Source organism: Microcaecilia unicolor, chromosome 12, assembly GCF_901765095.1.
Source record: "Microcaecilia unicolor chromosome 12, aMicUni1.1, whole genome shotgun sequence".
Taxonomy (NCBI): Eukaryota; Metazoa; Chordata; class Amphibia; order Gymnophiona; family Siphonopidae; genus Microcaecilia; species Microcaecilia unicolor.
Window position 1 is genome coordinate 18,532,452 of NC_044042.1, and position 17,484 is coordinate 18,549,935.

General features: G+C 46.3%; 1 protein-coding gene across 4 annotated transcripts in view; it reads right to left on the reverse strand.

The window, feature by feature from the left end:
• Positions 1-3,565: 3,565 nt before the first annotated feature.
• Positions 3,566-17,484, reverse strand: part of ETV7 (ETS variant transcription factor 7) — a 29,534-nt gene continuing 15,615 nt past the window's right edge. For 3 of the 4 annotated variants that reach the window (XM_030221170.1, XM_030221171.1, XM_030221168.1), the window contains 5 exons: positions 13,352-13,498; positions 11,803-12,027; positions 10,350-10,492; positions 5,983-6,083; positions 3,566-4,244 (listed from right to left, as the gene is read on the reverse strand). In XM_030221170.1, the coding sequence (XP_030077030.1) occupies positions 4,127-4,244; positions 5,983-6,083; positions 10,350-10,492; positions 11,803-12,027; positions 13,352-13,498 (734 nt within the window). In that variant the 3' untranslated portion in view covers positions 3,566-4,126. The remainder of the gene's footprint in view (positions 4,245-5,982; positions 6,084-10,349; positions 10,493-11,802; positions 12,028-13,351; positions 13,499-17,484) is intronic. The other variant, XM_030221169.1, reaches the window with a different exon arrangement.

Here is a 17,484-nt window from a genome sequence, read left to right on the forward strand (position 1 = left end):
GCCCTCGTCTGACGTAACATGCGCGAGGACGGGACATAGGGAGGGAAGACCCGAAGTGAGGCGATGTGCAGACTGTTGCTGCTGCGCTTCTTTCACCACAGAGCGAGGTGAGGCGCTATGATTTGAATTCAGGGGGGCCTAGCCCGGTGGTGGATGGAGGGGGGTGGCAACGACAACCTCGGGGGGGGGGGCGGCAGCGGGGCGGGGCCCGGCCCAGTCTCTCAGTGGCCCTGCTCTCCATGCCGGGAGTCAGGACTCGGATGGTTGCATTAACGCAATATCACGATCATCCAGGTCCTTGGCAGTGCACAGGAGCAGGGGAGGACAGACCCAGAAGCAGGCAGCAAGAAGTTTGCCCCCCCCCCCTCGGTGGCCCTGCTTCTTCCTCCTAAGGTAATATCTCTTTCTTCTGTCCCTACAAGCCATTCTGTCTCCCCCCCCCCCCCCCCCCATTAAATCAATCTGTCTCTTCTTCTCTTCCTTCTCCCCAAGGCATTAACTCTTTCCTGCCAACCCTTCCACCTCCCCACTTTACCGTTTCCTCTTTCTAGAGTTGCTTCCTCAGAAGACATTACCTAGCTCCTGCTCTCTTGTGTTCAAGACATTGGTTGATGATTTTTACCCCTGATACCGATGTGCTACCGAAACACCACCTTGCTCAGTTATTTTTAATATGGTTGTTATCCTTATTAAATAAAAATAATTCAAACAAGAACTTTCCTGTCCTTAATACAGAAATCATTGGCAAAATTAATAAAAGCAAGGACTATTTATTGTAGTCAATGATTTCTGAATTAAGGACAGAAGAAATCATCTTATCAAAAATGTAAGTCAAGACTAAAAAACTATGATTTAAAAAAAAACAACACATTTGATGTCACGTCTGTGGCCGTGACCCCTCTCAGACTCACTGTGGTCAGCTTCTGAGCTGGCTTCTGTCTGTTCTTTGTGAGTTAGTTCAGTCTCTGTCTCTGTGTGCTGGCTGCATTAGATTGTCTGTGTGCTGTCACCCGTTCCAGATTTCAGCCCAGTCCGGTCCGGATCTTCCAGACCTGCTTGTTTTGTTTGAACCTGCACAGCACCCTTAGTGGCCTGGTAATTGCTGCAGTGAGTCTCAGCTGCTGCTGGGCTTATTAGCCATTTTGGAACCTTTCTGCTTTGCCTTTGCATCGCCTAAGGCCCTGGTATGTTGGTGTTTGCTGCACTTCTGCCCAGTCCAGTTTATAGTTTGTATTCTTGCCTGATTCTAGCTTAGTCTTTGTGTAGCTTTGTGTCCTGTACTGCTTGTTTTCTGTATTGCTTTTTTCCTGGGTTGTCTGTGTTTTTTCTCCTGTTTCAGTGGCTGCTTGCAGCTTTCAGTTCTGTCTCTTGTCTACCAGTGTTTGTTCCCTGTTTCAGTGGCTGCTTGCAGCTTTCAGATCTGTCCCTTGTCTGTCTGAGAGTCCTAGTCTAGTTTTCTGCCTAGCCTCCCTGTGTGCTCTAGTCCCTGTGTGTATCCTGCTGGTATCCAGTCCTGCCTTGCCCAGTAAGTCCTGCCGGCCACCTGCAGCCAGGAGCTCAACTGCTGGTGAAAAGTGGCCAAGTGCAGGTGAAGTTTAAGGGTACCTGCTCTGCTTAAGTCCTGCTTGTTTGCCTCTGCTGCAACTCCAGTCTGGGGTTCCAGTCCTGTTCTGCCTAGTCTCTGGTGTGGGGCTCACAAACCTAGTTCCAGCTTGGAAAACGTGACATTTGAGACATAATTCTGATTCATAGTTTAATTTATCGCAGTGAATGCCAGATGGATTCCTTGAGATACACTGTAAACTGATGGTCTGTCCTCTGTTCTCAGACTATCTTTTTAAATTGTAATTTGCTTTCTCAGGTTTAATATTTTTATGCTACGATGGTATCTATCGATTGGCAGTATCTGAAGAAATGAAGAACGGGCTTACCATGCAGCAACCTGGAACTACCACTGGCCCAATACGGGTGCTGGCGGTAGTTCCACCCTCTGCGTGTGCCATTAACGGCGCTAGTGTAAATATTACCGCTGGGTTTGCGTGGTAGCCCTTACCGCCATCTCAACGGGTGGTGGTAAGTGCTCCTCCTCTCTAAAACGGCCGCAAGGCACTGGCGAACTTACCACGTGGCCATTTCATTTTTGACTATTTTCACTCGCCCGTGGTAAAAGGGGCCCTGGCGAGTGGTCAAAACAGCCACCGCCACTAGCGCAGGGCCCCTTGGAAAGTTGTTTGAATTACTTTTTTTATTTTTATTTTTTTATGTTTTACACTGAATATTTTTACCCCTGATGCAGGCGTTCTGCCGAAACACAGCCATGTCGGGTTATTCTTAATAATGATTTTTTTTTTTTTTTAATAATTGTGTGTATATTTAAATATTTTTATTGTCTTTGTTCTTCAACTTTTTTGCTCTGTAGTTTTGCAGAACCTTTGCCGCTCCGTTTTTCTTGTCTGGTTAAACGAGGGTTCAAACTTAAAAGAGGACTCATATTCCACCCTGTATAGGGAAAACATTCTCCTGTCTGACTCCTTCTTAGCAATAAGACATTTTCATAAAAGGAAAAAGAAATTATGGTAGAAAGGCAAGGCGAACATATGACTTTCTCTTACTTGCCATGATAGTTCACAGAATTTAATTCAGATTCTGTAAAACAAGAGCACACCAAGGGCTGCAGTTCAGAAAGAAAACCTCTGGCACTAGTCAGTAAGGTGGAAGTGAACAGTAGCAGTTTTTCACTCACGGAAATATCTCCAGTTGGGTTAGTTTTGCTCATGGCAGTCCAACGAAGTAGGGAAGGGACGTAGGTCAACCAAAAACAAAGTAGGACTCCATAAAAAGTCTTTATTGCCAAAAAACAAGTAGGAAGGACTCGACATTGTACTGTGTTTCGGCAACAGTATACCTGCTTCAGGAGTCTAAGTATCTGTAGTAGTGTCTCGAAATCTTTCCACACAAAGGATATAATACAAAATCACTGCAACAGTTAATCCTTATCGTTGGACTGTACTTTCCTCCGTAGGGGATCCTTCCTTGTTCTTCAGGCGTTACTTTTGCACTGAGCATCACTCCTAAGCCACATTTGGATTCAGGCATAGGCAACTGCCTTCACTGCCAAATCTGGATGAGCACCAGAGTCTGTCTTCCTCTGCTCTCCTATTAAGTTACCTGGTCCACAGACAGCAGCAGCAACACTGGTAACAAAAATCAGCATGGAACCTGCAAGCCAGGGGCGTAGCCAGACTTCGGCGGGAGGGGGGTCCAGAGCCCGAGGTGAGGGGGCACATTTTAGCGCCGCCAACCCCCCCTCCCCCAGCGCCGCTGACCCCCCTTCCCCCTGCCACCAACCCTCCCCCGCCGCTGTTAGGTACCTTTGCTGGTGGGGGTCCCCAACCCCCGCCAGCCGAAGTCCTCTTCAGTGCCGGTCTCCAGGCCGGCGCGTTGCTGCAGCTGATCTGGAAGGATTCTGTTCTGAGTGAGTCATCCTGACGTCCTGCACGCGTGCGGGGGAGGGTTGGCGGCAGGGGAAGGGGGGGTTGAAAGGGGCGGTGGCGGGGGGGCCAGGGCCAAATCTGGGGGGGCCATGGCCCCACATAGCTACGCCCCTGCTGCAAGCCCTAGCATGTTGGCCGGCCCTGCAAAGCCCCTTACCTGGTCTGGGTTCCCAACTAGATCCAGATTCGCCTGACAGGGTTGATCCAGTCCTGGGCTTACCCCAGTGCATGCAGGGTGAATCTGGATCCAGTTGGCAAACCTAGTTCTCATAGTAACAAGAGACATGCAAGAGGAAAGAACAGGTACCACAGAACCGGCCAACACAGATGACCTTAGGGACCCAGCACTGAAGTTTAGCAGCATTACTGCTGCTGAGAAGTGGGGAGGGGGGCAGATGGGATCACTTAACAGCGAGATGATTAGGAGGGAGAGTTGAGCAGATGAGGGGAGAAGGCATGGTTTGGGAAGGGGGGAAGAGTGGAGCACCTCCTGCTCCATTTCTCCCCCAACCACCCACCCACCCCCGTCTCAGTTGCCCATGGTCTTCCACAGTTGAAATCAGGTCTTGTTCATAGTCTAGGCTGTCTTATTGTCCTTAAAAAAAAAGAGATTCGGGGCCTCCCATTACCACTTACGGAGACACCTCTAACATGTCTTCGTTATAGTCTGGGACATCTTGTTCCTGATCTTCCAAAAGCTCCAGCTTGGTTGATTTAGCATGGTTGACCTCATCTGGAGTTTTCATGAACCTGTAGTTTAAAAAATAAAACTGCTTGAAATTAAAAGCACCCAACTGCTGGCGCGTGCTTTACATGCATGCCAAGGCCCCCTTTTACTGCACCTCGTAAAAGGGAAGGTCTCGCTTTCCTGCAGGAAATGGCTGGGCAGCAAGTAAAGCACTTGCTGCGTGGCATTTGGGGGGGGGCGCAGCCCTTACCACCACCCATGGAGGTGGCGGTAAGGGCTCCCGTGCTAACCCGGCAGTAACCAGGCAGTGCGCGGCACTGCCTGATTACCGCCGGGTACAGTCTGGCGCTACAAAAATAAATACATTTATTTAGGGATGGGCAGTACCGCTGGGCTGCTGAGTAGCCTTGCGGTACTTCCATTATAGCGAGCAGTAAGCCCAAGATGGGCTTACCGCCGCTTAGGAAAAGGAGCCCATGTATAACATAATAGACCTCCTCTATTTCACAGAGCTGGGAGATAATGGAGGGGACAGAGACCCTCGCTGTAATAAAGGATCAATGCCCTGCTTTTACATCAGGGCAGAGCTGTTGCCAGACACCCAATTTTGGTTGGGCATAAGAGTCCCATCCCTGCATCTCTCCCCCCCCTCCCCCAGGCAACTGGTTGTCTCTCAACTCTCCCCTCCCCCACACCTCTATACCTTTTAAAGCCTTTATTTCTTTGACAGCAGTAAGCAGAGACTCATACCCACTGCACACTCTCTGACGCAACATCTTGGTCCCGCCTATGTGGAAACAGGAAGTTGCATCAGAGGGTAGGTTCATATTGAATTATGATGTGGGATTTTTTTTTAGCTCTGTTGGTTTTGAAAGGAAATGATGTAATCAGAATGTATTTAATCCAACAGCAAGGCGTCTGACGTTTCAGCGCCATTTTGGATTGCGAGGAGTATTGCGATAAGCAGGTGTTCTGCATCTTTATTTTTGTACGAGTTGAAGCAGAAGATTTTAGAGTGATCCAATGCTATCATTTTGTTTTGAAGGTACATCAGAGGGCAACGAGTGAATATTGTGGATAGTGACCTCGCGAGACTTCAACTCTCGGCGGCCATTTTGAATCGGCGCCGAGATCAGCAACAGGAAGGATGCATGCAGGATAGCGCTCCGGGCAGGAAAGAGGGGGCTCTTTCCTGCCTCGGTCCTAGACCACCAGGGCAGTAGTAAGGTAAGGGGAGGGGGGGTGACAGGGTATGTGACAGGGGGAGGGGAAAATGAGACAGGGGCGGGGCGAGGGCATGACAGGGGCAGGTTGGGTGTGTGATGGGGCGGGGCATGTGTCCTCCTTTTTGGGGGACAAAATATGGTAACCTTACCTTTACAGTACTAACCCCTGAGGAAGGCTGATTATCTGAGTGAAACGGGGGCCCAAGATAAGTGCTTTGTTGCTCTTGTTGGCGTTGGTTTGATACCAATTCATGATTGAAACTTTAGTAAAATTTGAGACGATATGAGTTATGGGAGTTTTTTTTTACCGACCAATGAATGAGAAATGACTTGTTTCATATCAAACTTCTGACACGGTCTCTGAGGTCTTTTTCTCCCATAAATATATGAGCATTAGGAGATATACATTAACAAGTTCAACTTTCGAGCACATGGGGTCGGTTTGTTTGTTCTTATTGAACTATTTTATTGCACCAATGTGTCACTGTTGAACTTTATAAAAGCAGGACTGGCCCAGCCTGTCCTGGATGACCTGGTGCCAGCTTCTGACTATGTATGCACTGAGCGATCTTACCGAAATAACAGCTTCTGCCCTGGTTCCTTCTTAATAATGTTTAGTTTGTAGTAATGCCTCAGTGCCCTCGACATCTTTTCGTAGGTCATGTGTGGGCGGTTCTGCAAAAACCAAGACATTTCTTAAAACAGTTCAGCAGCCTAAAACCTGCTCTATGGAAGTGTAGATTCGCTTCTAAAGATATTGTGCTACATGCCTCATTTACTAAGCTGAGGTAAGGTTTTGCAGTTACCGCATGCTAATTCGGCAAATTAATGTATGATAAGTGTAAAACTTCTGTTTAAGAGAGCATTAACAATTAGTTCCACCTCAAGATGGCATTAACAGTTAATACCACAGTTAACACACAGTAATGATCTCTGGGTTAAGTGTAAGGGCCCAGTGCTTCCCATTCCACACCGCCTTCCGCTTCTTATCTTCGCCCTCTTATCTAAACCCTTGTTATTTCCCATCTGGACTACTGTAATTCTCTCTATGCCGGCCTTCCTCAAGTGTCTTCAGTTAGTTCAGTCCACAGCGGTTAAACTTCTCCACAATTCCCACCGTTTCGATCACGTCACCCCCCTTCTCCACTCCGAACACTGGCTACCTGTCTCAGCCTATATCACAGACAAGATTTTACTTCTGGTTTATAAGTCAAGGTCTCCTTCCACCCACAACAACCTCCTCGTCCCCTTTGCACCTCTTCCATGCCTCTGCTACCCTGATAATAATCTCCACAGCTCCGTATTTCCTCCTCCCGTGACTCTGCTTTGGAATAATCTGCCCCTTTTCATTAGGAATCAGCCTTCTCTCTCAACTTGTAAGCAAGCCCTCAAAACCCACCTCTTTCCCAATTGTTTTCCTCCCTCTACTTGACTTTCTCTTCTGTGTGCTATCACTACTGCTGCCTTGTTTTATGTTATGTACATGACCCAGTCTAAGGAGCTCATTTTCTAAAGAGAAAAATGTCTAAAATGTGAAATAAAGCAGCATTTGGACACATTTCTCACCAAAATATTTTCAAAACCCATTTTCCAGACATTTTTCCATGTAGTTCATCGGAGGTTAATCCAAACCTCAAGGGGGAGTGTCGGGGGCATGTTAAAGGCGGATTCTGGACGTTTTGAGCAAAACGTCCAAAGTCGGACTTAGCTGCCATATCGACAATGCTCCCTCCAGGTCTGTCTCTTACCTGTTCTGCTGCTTTGATTTTCTTTTGTTAACCGCCTAGTCTCATTGTAAACTGCTTAGTTGCCTATGTGTAGGCCTTTGGGTGGTATATCAAATGTACACAATAAATAAATAAAAACTCTAGCCCAAGGATGTTACAATAATGCTTCATCCTGCAATATTTTAAAAACAACATTCACTTTTTATCAGTTAAAAATTGTACAGTTGAGTCTTTATTTTTTTAATTCTCTGATTCCTCTTGGCCCTTTTTAATTGATTCCCATCAGCCTCTTTTTCTTTTCTTTTCTTATTTTTTCTCAGTTTTCCTTCAGGCTCTTCTTCTTCAATTCTGTAATTCCCCTCGGTCTCTCTTCTATTTTTTTTTTAAATTCTGTGATTCCCCTTAGCCTCTTTCTTTAAATTCTCTGATTCCTCTTGGCCCTTTTTTTTTTTAATACTTTGATTCCCATCCGCCTCTTTTTTTTTTTTTTTTAATTATCTGATTCCTTTGGCCTCTTTTTTTAAAGTTTCTTAATTCTCTGATTCCGTTCAGGCTCTTCTTTTTCAATTCTGTAATTCCCCTTGGTCTCTCTCTCTTTTTAATTCTCTGATTCCTTTTGGCCTCTTTTTTTTTTTAATTCTCTGATTCCCTTTGGCCTCTTTTTTTTTTAATTCTCTGATTCCCCTTGGCCTCTTTTTTTTTTAATTCTCTGATTCCCTTCGGCCTCTTTTTTTTCATTCTTTGATTCCCTTTGGCCTCTTTTTTTTTTAATTCTCTGATTCCCTTTGGCATCTTTTTTTTAATTCTCTGATTCCCTTTGGCCTCTTTTTTTTTTTTAATTCTCTGATTCCCCTTGGCCTCTTTTTTTTTTAATTCTCTGATTCCTTTTGGCCTCTTTTTTTTTTTAATTCTCTGATTCCCTTTGGCCTCTTTTTTTTTTAATTCTCTGATTCCCTTTGGCCTCTTTTTTTTTTAATTCTCTGATTCCCCTTGGCCTCTTTTTTTTTTTTAAATTCTCTGATTCCCTTTGGCCTTTTTTTTTTTTCTCTGATTCCCTTTGGCCTCTTTTTTTTTTCTCTGATTCCCTTTGGCCTCTTTTTTTTTTTTTTAATTCTCTGATTCCCCTCAGCCTCTCTGGACCTGTATCACACATAGTGAAATCTGGTTCATGCAGCCCAAGTGATGTAATTTGTCAGATCAGAAGCTGAATGGATCAATAAGATCTGGTTAGTGAGAGGAGAATTTGACTAACATGGCTGCGCGAACTCTCCTAAGGAAGCAAAGACCCTTTCTAAGAAATGTTTATATTTATGTTTATTATGAGTACTGATGGACAGGCCAAGGTGGTTCACATAATAAAAACAAAGAATAAAGAAAGGAACACCAGTTTCAAAACTATAGGAGAGAACCCATGAAGGTCTGAGTGCAAATCTGGCTGTGGGATGAGTATGGGTGGGTCAGGAGCATTCAGGGGTCCTTTTACTAAGACGTGCTGAAAAATGGCCTGTGCTAGTGTAGGCGTGTGTTTTGGACACGCGCAGGTCTATTTTTCAGCTCGCCTGCAAAAAAGGCCTTTTTTAATCGCTGAAAATGGACGTGCAGCAAAATAAAACCCGGCGTGTGTCCATTTGGGTCTGAGACCTTACCACCACCCATTGACTTAGTGGTAAGGCCTCATCTGTTAACTTGGCGGTAATCGTCAGCCCACGTACATTGCCGATTACCACTTGGTTAGCACTGTGTACCAGAAAATAAAAATTCTTTTACGGTGCATGTATCGGACGCACATAAAAATTAGAATTACTGGCCAGGGTATGCAGTAGCTGGGTGGTAGTTCTAATTTGACGCGCATTTTACGTGCGTTAGTAAAAGAGCCCCTCAATGAAGATACGCACAGTATTACTGTATACCAGGGGTCTGTGCCTAATTTACATGCCAGCATTTACACCAGATTTCATTTGGTGTAAATCTTCACCCCCAAAGTTTGGCGCAGAAATCGGCTCTAAGCGCAGTTCTATAAACAGCACCCAACTCATAACGCTGCCTTAGTAAAAGAGCCCCTCAATGAAGATGCGCACAGTATTACACATCCTTACTTTAATATTCCCTTATCTCGTTTGTCCTGTTTGTCTGGCCTAATTAGATTGTAAGCTCTGTCTCTTCATGTTCAAGTGTAAAGCCCTGCGTACGTCTAGTAGCGCTATAGAAATGATAAGTAGTAGTAGTAGTATTACTGTATACCAGGGATCCGTGCCTAATTTACATGCCAGGATTTACACCAGATTTCATTTGGTGTAAATCTTCACGGCCAAAGTTTGGCGCAGAAATCGGCTCTAAGTGCAGTTCTATAAACAGCACCGAACTCAGAGCACTGTTTATAGAATAGTACCCCAGGCAGATTGTTTTGGTGCCATTTTTTGAGCTGTAAAACAAAATAGTGAGGAGAAACCAAGGAGGATACCAAAAAACTTTTATTGGGTTTCTAAAAACCAACCCGACAGACTCACAGAAACAGAAGCCTGCCCTTGCAGATCAGCAACGCGGCCGCGCAGGCTTCTGTTTCTGTGAGTCTGACGTCCTGAACGTACAACGTGGAAATGGCGTGTTGTCAGTTAAAAGAAAATTTTTATATTCAGTTTCTTTAACTGACAACACGCCATTTCCAAAGGAGAAGAGACCAAAGAAGTTTTTGATGTTCCTAAAACTGTTCATAAATTCTCATCGGTGTATAATATTACACTGCAACACCTGAGATTGATCAAGACCCCTGAGGCAGGCCTTAGGGCCGAAACACAGTCGTGTCAGGTCGATTTCTAGAAACCCAATAAAAGTATTTTGCTATCCTCCTTGGTTTCTCCTCACTATTTTGTTTTACATCTCACGGCACCGTGAGGTTTTTTTACCTCCAATTTTTCTTGCCACTTTTTGAGCACCATTTACTGAAAAAGAATGCAGTTGTGACACCAATAGTGCTCAAGATATTTTAGTGCCAGTCCAGAAGAGCTTACAGTCTCATATTTGAGCACTAGATCTCATTGTCATACAGTGGGGAACTGGAAACAGGGTGCACAGACTTCAAGGTCTTTTACAGTTATGATAACAAAGCAGTGTCTGAATCCACCATGTATCCTTTTATAACCTGTTTCATCCCGCTTGGAAATCTATAAGCCTGGGTGACGAGGAGCAATGCATTTAATTACGTAAATCTCAGCACCTTCTGGTTGCCCCAGAGTCTGGCGAGCCCGTTAGGATCAACAACTCGAAAAGTTCTGGCCTTCTTCTCTTCCCACTTGATGTAAGGTTCATATCGTCTGTCAGACAGGAGCTGATACACGTAATTCCACAGCAGCTTGCAGTCTGCAAACCAGCAGCAGAAGGAAAGGCTTAGAAAGGTTTCGGGGTGAGGTGAGAAAGGTTAGCACATGTTGGAAGATCTGGTCACCCATTAACCATACTAGGCACATGGGGAAGGGAGGGGGTTCAAATTCTGCATTCAAAAAATGGCAAACTGCACAGAGGTGTCACCCCTCGGAACAACCCTACATCGGAAAATACACTAATCAAACATCTTATTACAACACTACTTGAGATACACAGCACTATACAACAGTGTAACCCCCCCCCCCCCCTTCTCAAAGAGATATGAATTGAAATGGGCACTTGAGGCAACAGGAGGTAAAGGGAAAGGGGATTTGATATACCACCTTTCTGAGGTTTTTTGCAACTACATTCAAAGCGGTTTACATATATTCAGGTACTTATTTTGTACCAGGGGCAATGGAGGGTTAAGTGACTTGCCCAGAGTCACAAAGAACTGCAGTGGAAATTGAACTCAGTTCCCCAGGATCAGAGTCCGCTGCACTAACCACTAGGCTACTCCTGCACTAGCAACATTCCATGTAGAAGCCTGCCCTTGCAGATCAGCAACACGGCCAAGCAGGCTTCTGTGTACGTGCAGGACGTCAGACTCACAGAAACAGAAGCCTGTGCGGCCGCGTTGCTGACCTGCAAGGGCAGGCTTTTGTTTCTGTGAGTCTGACCGCGTTGCTGATCTGCAAGAGCAGGCTTCTGTTTCTATTTCCTGCACGTATGTGCAGAACGTCAGACTCACAGAAACAGAAGCCTGCCCTTGCAGATCAGCAATGCGGCAGCACCAAAGAAGAGGACTTTGGCTGGCGGGGGTTGGGGACCCCCGCCAGCAAAGATACCTGACGGCGGCGGGAGAGGGTTGGTGGCGGGGGGAAGAGGGGGTCGAAAGGGTTGGCACTGGGGGGGGGTCAAAGGTGGTCATGGCAGCGCGGGGAGGTCAAAAATGGTGGTGGGGGGGGGGGGTAAAAATGGCAGGGGGCTAAAATGTGCCCCCTCACCTCTGGCTCTGGACCCCCCTCCCGCCGGTCTGGCTACGCCCCTGCTTCTCACAGTTAAGCTCACAGTTTCTGTGATCATTTGGATCCACCTTAGTAATGAAAGGGGGAGGTTCTGCACGGTTCTCATCTTGTACAGTAGCCATGTGCACTTTGGTTGACTGGGTTGCAAATACATTGGGTATGACCTTGATTCTGGCAGGATCCGCTGCAGTTGCATTTGTTCCCCCAGCCCCACTTAGATTACTAACATTTTGCATAAATTCCTAATTCTATCCCCAGCCACAAAGGCTTCACACTCACCTGCTATTTTACCATCAACTTGGGCTTGTTGTGAGGCAGATCGTGAACTGGTGAGCTCTGACTGGTGTGAGAGATTAAGTGGTTCCACTCTATGATGGGTCCCCTGGAGAGATCTGGAGTTTTCCATTTGATCTGGATTGTCTGCTGACTGCACAACCACTGGGTGTGAAGAGGGGATGCTGCTAGGGGGGGTGTCCACTGCTCTGGCTAATCCAACGCTCACATCTGCAAGAGGAGAGCCAAAATCTATTACTGGAGCTTCCAGGGTAGAACATCAGGTGAAAACACTGAGCTACAACTGAAAAAGGGGTGAGCTGAATCCAAATACTCACTTCCTTCTGCACATTTCCCAGCTACTTCTGGATAGGTGAAATACGAGGGGGGGGGGAGGCAGGTAGAGTGAGAAAAGAAGTACATGGGAGCCCACATACGTGTGTTTGCCAACAGCCCAATATAGTGTTAATCCGACTCTTTCATTGTCTAACTAATAGGCTCGAAAAAGTGTACAAATTTACAAAATCCTATCTATAATTTAAAAAAAAAAAACAACCACAGTGCATCGCAAATAATACATTATTCTATCAAGAAATTCAAAACCATGAAGAATAAAACCATCATTAAATTACAATTTAAACATTTAATTAAAAACTCTGCTAAAATCCCCAAATAAATAACACAAGCCCAGCCTCTTAAATCAACCATAACACGTTACAGAAAATAAAAGATCATTCTAATTTGCCCTCTCTAGCCCCCGTCCTCTCTTCTTTTCCGCTTCCTTTCTTCTTTTTCCCTCATATCCTCCATTTCTTGCTCCCTCACTCTTTCTCCCCGAACTTCAAAGAAACTATAGGGGGTTAAGCAGCGATAGCGTTTTTACCTTGTGGTAGATATCAGCTGGCGCCTACAGGTGTCTCAGCATTTATTTATTTATTTTTGGCGCATTTCTATCCCACATTTTCCCACAAGCGCAGGCACAATGTGGCTTACAACAGTGCATGAAACAGTACAATAGGAAAGGTAAAACACAGGGTGACAGAATAGACAGAGAAAACGTGGAAAGGGTAAACTGTTCAGCAGGAGCCAGCGGATCAGAGTCCCCCGCCAACCAACAGCGGGAGAGTCAAGTGGCCGGACACGGTAGGGAGTAGGCTTTAGAAAATAGGAAGGTCTTTAAAAACTTTTTGAATAGTTGATGGTCGGATATCCCTTTTAGTTGCTTCGGCCAGTGGCGTACCAAGGGGGGGGGCGGTGGGGGCGGTCTGCCTGGGCCCACCCAAAATCTGAGGTCTGGCTACGCCCCTGCCCCTTAGCTTGCACTTAACGCCAAGACACCCATAAGAATATAACGGGCATCTCAGCATTTAGCGCCAGCTGATTTTCAGAGCAAGTTGCCTGCCTGTATGTTACCACAGCAAGAAAGACGAAAACTAATTACTATCTCACCCTCCTTTCCTATAAATCCTTCTCTCCTTCCCATCTTCATTTTTTCCAACATCAAACTTTGGAAAGGAATCAAATCTGCCTTTGGAAGATTAAGGAAAGGTCATACCTGTGCCGCTGTGACCTGCTTTGATTTTGTCCTTTCTTGAAGACTCTTCAGTAGGCCTACTGACTGTCAAGCTACTGATGCAGGCTTTAGCTGGACAACTGAAGGGGTTTCTGTAGAATGGATTCAGTAGCACCTCCTTCCCATTTCCTAGAGCAGAGAAGAAAACCCTGCTAGAGATACCCTCATAACCATAGTTTTGCTCATGGAATCTGACTTCTATTGGGATGAGTTCATTAGGTTTCATGGATAATGGAGATCCATTAAACTGAAACTACTGGGGAGAAGGGGAATCCATTGTTTGAAGTCCTAAGCCCTTTGGGGTAGGAGACTACTTATCACCCGCTGTATCTGTGTAACTTGAACCAACCATTCATTCCTTGGTGCTTCCATGAACTTGGGTGGTCCTTGTCTTCCTATCTGAGGCCTCTTGTAATCCTCTGAGGAACTTGAAATCCCCTCTTTCAGGGTGCATTTCCAGCTCAGGACAGTTCTGCTCCTAAGAACCTGTTGTCCTGAAAAAAACTGATCTTCCTTGACCTCCACTGATGTCACATTTTGAGTTTTCCTGTGCAGTTGTCACCTCCAACCAGGGCTGGTGGTCACAGCACAGTGGGTGGGGCAGGGGCACTAGAGGGCATGCCGCACAGGACACTTTCCAGCTCGGGATATTTCTGCATACAATCCCAAAAGAAACTCAGCAAGCTTTCCTCCTATCATGGCATCAAAGTACAGCATTCAGTTCCTTTACTATGACATTGTAGGGAAGTAGTGAAATATCGAAACCACACGAGAAAAGTAGCAAAACACTTCTACTGTAAGGAAATCTTCCTTTAAGCAACCCGGTGGCTGGCTTTGATCAGCTTTCCAGACCTCATAATTCTGCATTTACCCCCTCATTCTATCACATGGCGCTTAATTTACACACCAACTGCACATGAAATTTCTAGAACTAGCCTTACATACATAAATGTACCATTACGAGTGTAAGTTAGCTGAGTTCTCAATATTATTCTATAAATGATGTGTGCAACTCACTTAGCTCATAACTGGAAGGGGGTGTTCACAGGGGAGGAGCATGTGCAGGGCCTGAGCGGGACTAACATTTGCACATGTAATTTACAGAATACTGTGAGTTATGTAATGAGAGCCAGATTCTATATAAGACGCCTAAAGAAATCTGCGCGGTAAACATTTCTGCCTAAGCGTATTCTCTAAGTGACGCCTAGATTTAGGTGCAGTATATAGAATATGTTTAGTTGATAACCCAGTGCCTAAAACTACACACGCCTGTTTACACCAACAAAAATGTGGCGTAAATCCCTAGGCATAGATTTGCACGCACTGAGCCATATTCTATGACCACACGTGTAAATTTTGGAACTCCCATTTCCCCACCCATAGCCACGCCCCTTTTGAACTATGCGCATTAGAATTTAGGTGCAGTTCATTACAGAATATGCTTAGCGAGTTGTGTGCGTAAATTCTAATTATTGCCAATTAATGCTCATTATTGCTTGTTAAGTCCTGTTATCAACGCTGATTAGCTTGTTAAGCCAATTAAGTTACATGTGTTATTATGGAATACCAGGGGCGTATCTGGACTCCGGCGGTAGGGGGGGGCCAGAGCCAGGGGGAGGGGGCACATTTTAGCCCCCCCCCACCGACCCCCCCACCATTGCCAGACCCCCCCCCCACCACCACCAATGTCTATCTCCACCCCCCCTCCCGCCGTCAACCCTCCCCCGCTGCCGTTGCTTACCTTTGCTGGCGGGGGACCCCAACCCCCGCCAACCGAGGTCCGCTGCCACCTGCCGCTGCCTTTAAAAATATTTCTTCAGCTGGTGGGGGACCCCAACCCCCGCCAGCCGACCCGAGGTCTTTAAAGTTCTTCTTCGTCCTCCGTGGCTGTGCTGCTGTTGAAAGCTGTTGAATCCAGTTTGGAGTCTGACGTCGCAACACGTTGTACTTGCAGGGTCGGCTGGCGGGGGTTGGGGTCCCCCGCCAGCTGAAGAAATATTTTTAAAGGCAGCGGCAGGTGGAAGCGGACCTTGGCTGGTGGGGGTTGGGGTCCCCCGCCAGCAAAGGTAAGTAACGGCAGCGGGGGAGGGTTGACGGCGGTAGGGGGGTCCAGGGCAAATCTGCGGCCCCTGTGGCCCCACGCAGATACACCCCTGTGGAATACGCTTAGATTTTGGCACAGAACGCTAGGCACAATATATAGAATCCAGCAGTGAATTACTGCATTTAATGTAGGCGCATCCACTTACGCCTGCTACTGACATTGGCTAAGTGGGCATGCTTAAATGTAGACACGTTGATATCAGTTTATGCTAGTATTATATAATGGCATCTTTATGTTTTTATGTTTGTTTGACAGTAATTACCCTGACGCAGTCCTTTGTTTTTTTTTTTTGTTACATTTGTATCCCACATTTTCCCACCTATTTGCAGGCTCAATGTGGCTTACATAGTACCGTAAAGGCATTCGCCAATTCCGGTATGAACAAATACAGTGATGTTGTGGTAGAATAAGGTTCGTGTGTACAGACACATTAGGGAATCGTAGCGAGGAAGAGTTATTATATGTCCATTACGAGCTTTGGTTTCGTCGTGTTGCAGGGTACAGGAGAGCAAAACGTGGCCATGTCAGGCAACACTTTTTCTTTATGATTTTAATTGCAGCTAATAAAGATTTTTGAGCTTATTATTATTTCTTTTTGGGTCTGCTCCTTTGTTAACCCCTGTTAGAAAGACAAGAATCAATTCAGATAGACATCAAATCAGATGCACAAAGCAGCCAAGCTGACACTTGTGTGGGTGGGGTTTTTGCAGGACCAGAGCACCCTATCAATGACCTTATGAACAGAATACCAAGAGGAACTTTTAAAACAATCCAGGAACGCAAGATTTTTAAAGTTAAAATGACCACATACTGTGCAACTAATGAGGAAGGATTGTTAGCAAAGATCTGGGTTTCCTATCACAATATAAACCATAAAATTCTACTGCTTTGTCACCATCTGATCGCCCATCAATCTCTCCCCCTGTTCTACCTCCCTCCCGTCCCCTTGACAGTGACGTTCCTAGGTTGGTTGCCACCCGGGACGGATCGGCGCTGCGCACCCCCGCCCGGGTGCAGCGGCGTCCATCCCCCCAGGGTGCAGCATGACACCCCCCCCCCCCGGCGCAATGATACCCCCCTCCCTGAAGCATCAAGCCCCCCCCCCCCCCCGGTGCATTCTTGGCTGCTGGAGGGTGCAGAGAGCAGCCGCGCACCTGTCAGCTCCACTGGCTCCCTGCTCCCTCTGCCCCGGAACAGGAAGTAACCTGTTCCGGGGCAGAGAGAGCAGGGAACCAGCGGAGCCGATAGGCGCGCGGCTGCTCTCTGCACCCTACAGCAGCGTGCACCCGGGGCGGACCGCCTCCACCTACACCACTGCCCCTTGAGACTGTCATTGGTTACTGCAGCGGGCTTTGATCCTGGCAACCTGGGTTCGATTCCCATTGCAACTCCTTGTGACCTTGGGTAAGTCACAACCCTCCATTGCCCAGGTACAAAAAACTTAGGCTGTGAGCCCTCTAGGGACAGAGAAAGTACCTGCATATAATGTGTACAGTGCTGTGTATGTCTAGTAGTGTTATAGAAATGATTAGTAGTACTTGTAGTAATAGTTCTATGTTTCACATGTATATTCTGAGATTGTCATCCTTTGTTCATACTGTCCTGAATGCCAGTCAAAAAAAGTATTTAGTCCAATACTTTTTTTTATTTTATTTATTTTATTGCATTTGTACCCCGCACTTTCCCACTCATGGCAGGCTCAGTGCAGCTTACATATTGTATACAGGTACTTATTTGTACCTGGGGCAATGGAGGGTTAAGTGACTTGCCCAGAGTCATAAGGAGCTGCCTGTGCCTGAAGTGGGAATCGAACTCAGTTCCTCAGGACCAAAGTCCACCACCCTAACCACTAGGCCACTCCTCCACTGTTGCTACTATTTGAGATTCTACATGGAATGTTGCTATTCCACTAGCAACATTGCATCTAGAAGTCGGCCCTTGAAGATCACCAATGTGGCCGCGCAGGCTTCTACATGGAATGTTACTAGTGGAATAGCAACATTCCATATAG